General features: G+C 36.9%; 2 protein-coding genes across 2 annotated transcripts in view; one reads left to right on the forward strand and one right to left on the reverse strand.

Moving 5' to 3' along the window:
- Nucleotides 1–6,714, forward strand: part of sycp1 (synaptonemal complex protein 1) — a 32,111-nt gene extending 25,397 nt beyond the window's left edge. The window contains exons 18-39 of the mRNA XM_055213094.2: nucleotides 9–117; nucleotides 203–297; nucleotides 388–572; nucleotides 737–804; nucleotides 896–957; nucleotides 1,034–1,150; nucleotides 1,232–1,315; nucleotides 2,306–2,409; nucleotides 2,767–2,884; nucleotides 3,787–3,857; nucleotides 3,943–4,024; nucleotides 4,126–4,188; nucleotides 4,283–4,345; nucleotides 4,462–4,578; nucleotides 4,658–4,768; nucleotides 4,847–4,939; nucleotides 5,164–5,280; nucleotides 5,372–5,509; nucleotides 5,596–5,670; nucleotides 5,749–5,856; nucleotides 6,014–6,103; nucleotides 6,196–6,714. Coding sequence (XP_055069069.2) covers nucleotides 9–117; nucleotides 203–297; nucleotides 388–572; nucleotides 737–804; nucleotides 896–957; nucleotides 1,034–1,150; nucleotides 1,232–1,315; nucleotides 2,306–2,409; nucleotides 2,767–2,884; nucleotides 3,787–3,857; nucleotides 3,943–4,024; nucleotides 4,126–4,188; nucleotides 4,283–4,345; nucleotides 4,462–4,578; nucleotides 4,658–4,768; nucleotides 4,847–4,939; nucleotides 5,164–5,280; nucleotides 5,372–5,509; nucleotides 5,596–5,670; nucleotides 5,749–5,856; nucleotides 6,014–6,103; nucleotides 6,196–6,336 — 2,211 coding nt within the window. The 3' untranslated portion in view covers nucleotides 6,337–6,714. The remainder of the gene's footprint in view (nucleotides 1–8; nucleotides 118–202; nucleotides 298–387; nucleotides 573–736; nucleotides 805–895; nucleotides 958–1,033; nucleotides 1,151–1,231; nucleotides 1,316–2,305; nucleotides 2,410–2,766; nucleotides 2,885–3,786; nucleotides 3,858–3,942; nucleotides 4,025–4,125; nucleotides 4,189–4,282; nucleotides 4,346–4,461; nucleotides 4,579–4,657; nucleotides 4,769–4,846; nucleotides 4,940–5,163; nucleotides 5,281–5,371; nucleotides 5,510–5,595; nucleotides 5,671–5,748; nucleotides 5,857–6,013; nucleotides 6,104–6,195) is intronic.
- Nucleotides 6,392–10,579, reverse strand: LOC129450385 (uncharacterized). The gene is made up of 4 exons (XM_055213097.2): nucleotides 10,426–10,579; nucleotides 9,294–9,852; nucleotides 9,049–9,210; nucleotides 6,392–6,951 (listed from the first exon to the last, which is right to left on the reverse strand). Exons 2-4 carry the CDS (start codon nucleotides 9,829–9,831, stop codon nucleotides 6,716–6,718), a joined length of 936 nt encoding a protein of 311 aa, XP_055069072.2. The 5' UTR covers nucleotides 9,832–9,852; nucleotides 10,426–10,579; the 3' UTR covers nucleotides 6,392–6,715.
- Between the last annotated feature and the right edge of the window lie 188 nt (nucleotides 10,580–10,767).

Here is a 10,767-nt window from a genome sequence, read left to right on the forward strand (position 1 = left end):
TTTCTTAGGTTGCCATGCTTCAAGAAAAAGTGCACGAAAAAGAAAGCAGTCTTAAAGATGTTTCTTTTAAACTGCAAGAGACACAGCAGAACTGTGATGAACTTATGGGGTCTGCAAGTACGAATGCAGAAGACATTTGCATAAGTATGGCCTTGATTTGTGCAAAGGCCAATTTGTGTATTTAGCCTTACTTATGTTTCAGGACAACATCAGGAATTACTTCAAAATTTAACAAAGGAGCGAGAGACGCTTGAGGAAAAACTCAAAGCGACCGAGCAGCTCAAATCGGAGATTGAGGTTTGTGTTTGTTTTAGTAGACACTTTCTTAGACAATAGAATGAGTTTACATTGAAAAGTTTCTTTTATGCATTGTATCACTTTTCAAAGAAAAATCTAAGCGCCTTAACTAACGAAGTGGAACAAAGCAAGGAAAACCATGCACAAGTCCTTCAAAAGAAGAATATTGAATTAGCGGAGCTAAACAACATCAAAGAGCAACAGTCAAACCAGCTTGCAGAAATGCATCTGGCAGTAAATTCTTTGCAATCCTCACTAACAACTGAAACACAGAGGTACGTTGAGATGAATATATCAATAGGAACAAGAACATAATGCTTTGTAATTACTGTACAGCCAGCTCAAACGTGTTGCACAGGTTGGTAAAGTACAGAATGTTAATAACTTACTTCAGCTTTAATTTGTACATTGAGTGTTAATCTTTCGGGGTTTTTTACAGGGCCCAAGACCTTGAGACAAAACTAAGCTCAGTATTGAATGAACTCAGCGGCAAGACGTCAGAGTTAGGTTTGTTACAATTGTATACCTTGATGAGTGAATAATGATGTAGTGGCATTGCTTGTGTTATACTAAGATCATTGGTTATGGTGTCTTGCAGAAGAAACCAAAGTGCAGAAAGACAACTATGGCAAACAACTACAGATACTTAAAGATGAGCTGGTATGTAATTCTTTTCTTTTTAGCCACTGGCATTCTCAGTGATTAATTAATTTAAACCGAGCTCACTATGTCACAGGATGAGAGGTCAACCCTACTCAAGTCAGTAAAGGAGAAATTACACACAAGTGAGTGTCAAATTATCCAGCTTATTGCAGCACTCGAAGAGAAACAAAGTGAAGCATGCCAGTTAAAGGTGAGAGATAAAAATAGATAGTTAAATGTAAGCTTTATAATTTCAGTGCTTTGGGTTCTAATGCCAAATTCACTCCCTCAGGAAGCAATGGAGAAAAATGGAAACATGATGGAGGCCTTAATAAATGCTAAACAAGAGTTGCAAAAAGAAGTTGATTTGAAAGAGGTCAGATACTTCTGTGTTTTTGACAGCCGATATATTATGTACATTTTATGTATAATATGCCAATTTTATGAAAGTATATACATTACTAATATACTTACAGTATGTCTTACAATATAACTATACATTATACTGTATATATCACTATACAGTACATATTGGGGCAGATTACCAGACAGGGCTTATCCAAGTCCCAGACTAAAATGCATGTTTGAGCTGCCTTAACTCTTTCACCGCCAGCGTTTTTTTTTTTTAAAGTTGCCAGCCAGCGCCAGCGTTTTTCATGATTTTCACAAAAGTTTAATGCCTTCCAGAAAATGTTCTTCTTCAAATATATAAACATACAATATAACAAATGAAAGAACAGACCCTCTGCTTTCAAAAAAAAAAAAAAAACTTTCATCCTATCTTAAGCAGTTCTTTTGTAATCAGCTTTTGAATATGGGTAGGTTTCTGCAAAAACACCACATTTTGAGCAAAAAGCAGAGATATTTCAATTTTTGTGACGGACTATTCATATAGAGATCCCATTCAGAGCGATCTCTAAAACAGACACGGCATGCAGCAGCTTGTCATAGGGCAATACTTCCGGTTTTAAAAATTTGCATCTAGTGGATAATAGCGGTATTGCGGAAAGACGGAAATACTCGTCATTGGCGGGGAAGCGTTTTCTTTTGATTGACGAGATATCTCATCAATGGCGGTGAAAGAGTTTATTTAAAATCACTTTTTACTGAAATATCTAAACAGATATCAGTGCCATTGTTTGGTCTCAGGATGCACGCCAGTATTTTTTTTTTGTAAGAAAAATGTCCTAATAACTAAGGCCTAGTACTGGATTAATCTAAACCTTGTCCGGGAAACCATATCATTATGTAAATTTTTCAATCTTCCACTAAATTATTTAGAAAAAAATCACATTTTAAATTGAGTGGGGCAAAATATGAAGAAGTACCTTGATAATCAGACTGAATCTAAATATTTTTCATTTAGACTAAGTTAAAAGAGATAGAGGAACATTTGTCAGGAGCTTTGGAGAGTGGTCGTAAATCATCAGAGGAAGTTGAAAGATTGGAGAGGGACATAGAGCAGCAAAAGTAAGAGCAATTACAGTCGGCCTTATTTTGCACCATTTATCTTTGACTTTGAGTGAACCTCTTTGTTCACAAACAATACAACTATATTTTCTCCTATATTTTACATTATCGATGTCTATATTTACTGCAGTTATTGATACTTATGCAAGGAAGTTTATCTTTATTTGAATTCTTTGAACAAAGACATGATTTGCAATTGTGTATGTATAGTAGATAAATTGTAAGAAAATGATTAACTCGCTGATGTGATGTTTCTTTCCCTTAAATTTTGATATAATTAATCATTTATGCCTCCCTGCTATTATACTATGAAATTCAGTTTATAATTACACAAAACACACATTGTTTTACCGGTAGGAAGAAATATGAGGAACTGATGTCGAAGTTTAATGACCTGCAGATGCAAAAGGACACCATGCAACAAGAAATTGATCGTGGTGCTGTGGAGAACAAAGTCCTTCATTCTCAGCTCATGGTTTGTACTGTAACAGGTGCATTCACACGGGATGAAAGTGTTAACATATGACGGAAGGCTTGTCTGAAGCGTGGCCAACAGCCAATCACCGTGGCCGCAACACAAGCTCCGGTCTTCCATAAATGTAATAGGCTGGCTCTGCCTAGGTATTTGCATAAGGTGATCTGATTGGCTGATGCACGCGTTGCCACTTGAAAAGAAATGTTCAACTTCAGCCAGGAGCAACGGCAGTGACGTGGGGCCAGCAGATCCACAATTCCGTTTGGCAAAGCATGACGTCACCCATTGGAGGTGAATGGGAAGCGTTAACGCTTATTCCCAGTGTGAATGCACCGTTGGCGCTTCCCGTTCACTTCTGGTGGGTGACGTCATGTGTTGTCGAACTGAGGTGTGGATCCGTCGGTCAGTGCTGTTGCTCGCGGCAGAAGTTAAACATTTCTCAGCTTTTCAAGCGCCAACGCGTGCATCAGCCAATCAGATCACCTTATGCAAATAACCTAGGCAGAGCCAGCCAATTATTTTTATGGAAGACCGGAGCATAGGTTGTGATTGGCTGTTGGCTACACTTCAAACAAGCCTTCCGTCAAGCGTCAACGCTTTCGCCCCGTGTGAATGTATCGTAAATGCCATCAACCCCTTTAAATCAGGGGAGGGCATTCCTGGTCCTGGGGGGCCACTGTCCTGCAAAGTTTAGCTCCAATCCGAATCAAACACACTTGAAAAATCTAATCAAAAACTGCATGATTACTTGAAATGACCTTAAGGTGTGTTTGATTAGGGTTGGAACTTTGAAAGACAGTGGCCCTCCAGGACCAGGAATGCACACCTCGCTCTAAATGCTATATTTGTGCATAAATATGACTTTGTTTTTTGATGAAACATGTTATGGTTTCTCTTTATAGGAGAGCAAAGCAAATGAAGAAAGGGGGATGATGGAAATTGAAAGACTTGAGAGGGAAAAACAACAGCTTCAGTAATACTAAAAGAAAACCTTCATCTAACCTTTGGTGTTGCATATGGTTTTGATGTTGTTAGACATTTAATATTTCATATCCTAGTGTGCAGGTGGATATTTTATCTACAAAAATTGCAGGACACGATGAAGAGAGCAAGAGTGCTAAGGAGCAGTTGAAAGAGAGTGTGCGTTTTACAATAAAACACTTGAAATATTTTAGTTTGCTAAGGTATAGTAGCTCATATAACTAACAAGAGCTTTTCTTATTTCCACTAATTATTTACAGGGCAAACACTCAAAGAAAGAGCTTCAGATGAAAGACAAACAAATCAAAACACTGGAGTCAAAGGTTAGAAAACATATTAGGCTGTATATGCCATGCTTCTAAATCAAACACATGTTTTTAAGATTTACTTTTTTAATTTGTCTCTTTCTTTTATCAGCTAACAAACCTAAAAACTAAACTAGAGACCAAAACAAAAGCTCATGAGCAATGCATTAAAGAGGTAGAAGTTACATCTGATTTGTGTTCATGTGATTTTTTTTTATTAAAACCATATACTGTTCTTATATTTTAGTATGCAATAAACATGCTTGTTAAATTTACCTGCATTTCTCATAGATAACTGCATTGAAGGATGAATCAGATGGTGCAAAGAAACTTTACAAGGAGGAGCTTCAGAAACTATGCTCTGACCTTAAAGAGAAATCAACATCTGAGGCACAACTTAACTTGGATGTAAGTTCCTTTGTTTAATACAATAGCTGGCATAATAATTAAAACTCGTGGCATTCATGATTCGGTTCGGTTTTTGCAGGTGGAAAAACTGAAGCAAGCAGCTATCGAGGCACTGAAGAATAAAGAAGACACAGAAACCAAATGTCAGCTGAAGATATCAGACATGGTTGCTCTGATGGAAAGACACAAGGTGGTAATCATTGTGTATATTGTGATCTTTGGATTTTTTTGCGGTACTTAGTACTTAATATTTTATTTCACTTGACAGCATGAGTATGACAAAATGGTGGAAGAAAAAGATGCAGAGCTGAGTGATAAACGGATGAGAGAAGCTGAAATCAACGCAAGTAAAGCACTACTGGTAATTATTCGACTTTTCTGGCTGAGTGTGACAAACATACATTTGTTGCAATCTGTCAAATGTATTTTTTTAAAGACTCATTGCTCTTTTGGACTCAAAAGTTGGAATGATAATTTAATTGAAGTGTTGCTTTGGCCTGTTGGGCTATGCCTTTGGTAGGTGTACTCATAATTACTTCATATAGAAAATGTCTGCTAAATAGCTTAATAACCAATACACTGCAGGAGCTTGAGCTGTCCCATCTGCAAGTGGAAAATGATGAACTGAAAGAACAACTTGAGAAAGCCAAAAAAGAAATGGAGACCTTGAAGGTGCCGTTTGACAAAGGCACACCTCAACAGGTATGGTGACTATTGTGCCATTTAAGATACAGGAAGTACACATGCCAGTCTAACAGTAAAATATTATTTAATTATTAAAATTGTGTTTTAGATCTCTGACACCAAATTAAAGAGAAGCAGAAACAGGATCTCTAAAACCCCAAAAGTTTCTGCTTCTACAAAAGCAGTTTATGCCCTTTTAAATGAAGAAAATGATTCTCCACCAAAAAATACACCACTCAGTCCTATTGTAGGTTTTTTCACATTTTACATTCCATATTTTTACATGGATTTTCACATCTAGCAAGTAACAGTTATTTTGTTTTTCAATGAAAGGGAGCAGTGAAACAAACCCCCAAAAGTCCTCTTCGGAGCCTGAGCAGAAAATATGAAGCAACACCGCAAATAAAGGTATGAGGGTCAGCTCGAACTGTAATGGTTTATTATATTGCGTGTTTATATGAACCCATTTATTTTCCAATTATTCAGTCCTTCAGAATCCGCACACCACCAAGACCTGACATAACAGGGTCTTGGAAAACCAACTTCTTGAAACTGGATCCCAAGTCGGACAGCTCAGACAGCAATGATATACTGGTAACATTGCAACTAATCTTGCTATATTCACACTCAGTTTTGAAATGGCACTGTATGCGGACAAATGGTCCCTTATTTCCCTACATTTTTTTCGATTGAAGTAAATCCTTAAGTTTGCAGATTTCGTTTTTTGACCCTTTCTTTATCTGGTGTGCAGAGTTTTTCTCCAAGACCTGTTAAATCAAAGAAACCTATGCAGCCAAAAGACCCAGACCAAGAAGCAGAAAGTGTCGGCTTGTTCAAAAAAGTATAAAATAATTTTTGACAGAATATATCTAAATATATAAATCTTTAGTTCTCAGCTGTTATCATGTACTGAAGGTTTGCTGTCATCTACAGATACAGGGCGCTGCTGTGTGCAAGTCTCCAGGAACGGCTCTGAAGCTGGCAGCGATCAAGAGAATGCGAGATGCAGGTTGGACCAGCATTAGCAGTGCAACTCAGAAGAAAAGAAAAGTAACCGAGAAAATATTTGCTTAAATTTTTGGTATCAAAAAATTATCGTTTATTTCATTAAAATGATTGTCGTTCTCAATACACTATTTAACGTTATAGTATGTTCTGTTAAAATAGATAATTTACAATGTTCATCAAAAACGTTGCGTTTCTGGTAGTTGTTGTTTGCAGTTGAATTATTAGTAATTTATTTGCATTTTAAGCGTTTATCTTTCCGTATACTGATTTGATTATTTCATTAACTCATTTCATTAATATTTAACTTAACTGAAACTTCATAAAAAAAGAACTTAATTTAATAACCTGAATTTTTTTTACATGTACTTTGAAAGCTTCATGTAAAAGTAAGCATTTCTTCTGAAAAAGTTTTAAAAATAAATGAGGCTGGTTTCTGTATTGACATCTAAGGCTCTTGATCAATTGCGTGGAATGAGTGAAAGGTGTCATGGTCCGGCACTCGTCGCTGATCCTCATTTAGAAACTCCAGCCGGAACTGACTGGGTCTGTAGGCGAATCCAGATGTATCCGTCTGATAGTCTTCTTCACTTTGCACTGTCATGGTGGGGTTGTAAATCTGAGGGCCATCATAAAGTCCTCCTGAAATGACCAGCGTGTCATCTGGAGCTATAAACTGCTCCCCTGTAAAAAAAAAAAGTAAAGTATTAGTAATACTATTCATAATACTATGATTAATATGTTCTTGCCGGTGTGCACATTTGCTTTCATTATTTTGGATCTTTCAAACCTATTGCAAAATGTAATTGATCCTTGAATGGTTGCAATCGTTCTGTTCCAAATCAAGAGAGCCCAAATTTATTTTCTTTGATGTTCTGGATGTAATGTATATACATCATGACCAGTGTGGGAAAAGATACTTTTAAAAGTAATGCATTACAATATTAAGTTACTCCCCCAAAAAGTCACAAATTGTGTTACTTAGTTACTTCTTATGGAAAGCAATGCTTAAGTTACTTTTAAGTTACTTTTGCGTTACTTTTTCTTACTTGGCTGAGGCTTGATCTCTTTCAGGCTTTGCAGGTGTTTTTTATGACAGAGAAGTTCTGCATTCAGAAATTGTATATTTACATCGCAAAAATGTAAAAAGCAACACCAAAGAGTTTTTTTAGCTTAAAATAACGTTTCCAAAAAAGTTTCAGTCGTTCATCCACTCGAAACAGTGTGAACGGCACTTTCACATTCGCTTTGCAGCCCTGTATCGGCCAAAACCGCACAAAAGAAGTTTCCAACCAACCAAACGCGTGCCCTGTAGTTCGAGTGAAAACTACAAAAACTTGCTTTACGGCAGACCTACAATCCAATCAGAGCCAGCTATGCTGCAGTATTTATGACAGTGTTAATGGACAATTACGCTTCTAACCTGTAGGGGGAGTAAAGAGCCAAAAGTCTTTAGTATTGCTTTAAACTGTTCCCGCTCATGTGCCCCCTTGTTTTTTTGTTGTTGTTTTTTTTAGCCAAATGGATTTTGCATGCAACCTTAAAATCAAACTAAGCATCCATTAATCTGTTATTTGACTTTTAATCTGTTAAAAATGCACAATATTATCAATTCTGTTCTTCATCACTTTCGGAGATTTTCACTATTTTGATAGTGTTTTGATTGTGTTACATTACTTTATTCTGCAGACAGCGCAGTCGGAGACGTCATTAGCGTCTGAGCGCGCTCACAGGCTCTTTGCTGTTTTTGCTGCTGCATTTGGCTATCTGAGGAATTAAAACGTGTAAGAAACGCTAAGAACATTTCCAAACCCCAGTACAGTAATGTGCAGTTAACCTCCTCTGTGTAGAAATTTCATGTGACAGTCTCGACGTTATATAAGTAGATTTCTAGATTCATCTTGGTACAACGCCAAAGTTCGCCAGAGTTCACTGGGGCGCGGATCAATCACACATGTTCACATATGAGGTAAAATTTGATGCAATAATGCGTTCCTCTAATAATTTTCTAAACATTTTTTATAGGATAATGCGGTTGTTGTGCATTAATGACACAATTAAACAAGTCATTTATTTAATCTTAAATAAATAAAACATGCCGTTTCAGATGCAAATATGATACCAATATGTGACATTATTCCGATTAAACATTATTTGATATGAAAGTTAGTCAACACTTTTATTTTGGATGAAAGCAGGGGTGTTCAGATTGTTAGAAATGTAAGTGCCATGGAAAAGACTGAAAGCTCTATAATATTTAGTTTGATGTCTGTGAGCTGTGCACACTGTGCCCCCTTAAAAAAAATTGGTGCATGACGCCCCTAGGCCTGTGGTTTAAGTTCAGTTTAATTCAGAACATTATTTTAAATAAAATTAAGTAAACTGAAAAAAGTTTTTTAAAAAGTAACTCAAATATTAATGTGTACATAAAGTTATGCGTTACTTTACTCGTTACTTCAGAAAAGTAATATTATTACATAATGCACGTCACTTGTAATGTGTTAGCCCCAACACTGATCATCACTGATTTTTTTACTTGTTTTTTAATGGCCATGCAAAAAATGAATTGTGGTTGTTAAGAAGTTTTGTTATACACCAGTAGTTTCATATTAAAGGTTGGGGCTTTCCAAAGTATGTTATTAACTATAATTATAATGATTAACTTAGTAAGCACCAGTACTGTAATTAATCATAGCTTGAAAAACAATACAGTCATTTTATTTTGATTTTATAGACTATCCCCCCACACATATTAGTTGTTAAGTATAAGTTTTTCCCAACCTGTATCCTCATTCTGGAGACGGCGATGAGTATATTGGACCCTCGCCTGTTTGCGTCGTCTGAACTTGTGTGCAAAGTACACCAGAATCATCAGAATTATCATACCAAGCACAATGCTAAATAAAATAGTGAGAGATGTCTCTGAACCACTCAGACTGGCACCTGCGTAGTAGAAATAGAGAAGAATTAGACAATTTTCATTTCGGGAATTTATCCTATGTATGATAGGACATGGTCAAACCTACCAGGTAAAATGGTTGAGTTGCCTGGAGTTACGGTGGTAGAAGTTTTCTCAGTTGGTTTGGTTATCGGTGAAGTCTTTGATGTAGTAACAGTTGTACCTTTAGTACTGCTGTAAGTGGTGCTTTTTCGAGTCGTGACGGCTGTTGAACTGATATTTCTGGTTGTTATAGGTGCTGAGGTTCTTGATTGGTTTGTTTGTGCTGATGTTACGTTTGGCCGCGTGGTTGATCTGTAGACTGTTGTTGCATTGCTTTGTTCAGGGGGTACAGTTATGTTCTGGGTACTGGTAGGGGTCATCGTCGTGGTTGAAGTGGTCACGTTTGTATTACTAGAATTGAGCGTTGAATTGTTTGGCAAGGTTGAGGCATTGTTTTCCGTATAGTTTCCTGTTGTATTCAGCGATACAGGAGTTACATAAGGCTGAGACGTGTTAGTCTTGTTTAATGGTGACTCAGGGACCTGATAGGTTGCGTTTTCCAAAGCCAACGAAAACAATATTAGTTGGCCACACGCCAAAAGCTGAAGGGTCAACACACCCATATCCGTTGCACAGGCTTTTATCTATTTTTTATAAAAAATAATAATAATACATAAACAGAACATTAGACACTTTAGATGCAGAGGAAAGGGAACAGATTGTGCACTTTGATATGGAGCATGACCTAATTTAGTGTGTTTACGTGCATGTGGTATTGACATGTGGTTTCCTGTAAGGTTTGTCAGAAGTTTCCATCTGCTTTTTTGAGTTATTAATCCATTATTCATTTAAAACTTATTGATTTAAACAAAAATAAGAGGCTTGATCCAATTCAACGTCATTGAAAATTTTCAAATTGCTAGAAATAATAGTCAAATAGTAATAGGATACAAAGCGGGTGTTGATGTTACTAATCCTGTCTCAAATGTCATACACTTGATGATGATCTAAAATGGCGCTGTCACAAAACTGAAGACAAAAAGACTCACATGGTTTTGCATAGTCTAAACAAACAGGCATTTCATAAGCAAAGTCTTTGTTTCCTACTGCCGTAAATCACTCTCGCTTTCCCTTTCTTCTTCTACTTTATTATTTTGATGAAGTTCATATGAAAAAGCTATAGTAAGGTATGAAAATAAGAGCAGGGTTTGACTTACCTGTAAGCTGAAACAAACGGTGGCAGATAAAACCAGGAAGTGTCTCACAGCAGTTATTACACCTCCCACCTGCTCTAGACTTTTTCCACTCCCCGAAGAAAACTGAGCTCGACTATCGGCTCTACGTCAAACAGACAGGTAGTGGGCCGGCTTTCAAATAACTCGCTTCCTTTACCGGCAGGGTGTTGAGGAGGCAGGTGCACCAGTTTTAACCCTTTAGTCTTGTGTGTTTTACAGTATCTTTCCTTCCCTTACGTACTCTCTCTCACTCTCTCTCTCTTTCTCTCTCTCTCTCTCTCTGCATGCTGTGTTGTTTTGATTACCCAGTGAGTTTGACACTTT

Source organism: Misgurnus anguillicaudatus, chromosome 8 (genome assembly GCF_027580225.2).
Source record: "Misgurnus anguillicaudatus chromosome 8, ASM2758022v2, whole genome shotgun sequence".
NCBI classification, from domain to species: domain Eukaryota; kingdom Metazoa; phylum Chordata; class Actinopteri; order Cypriniformes; family Cobitidae; genus Misgurnus; species Misgurnus anguillicaudatus.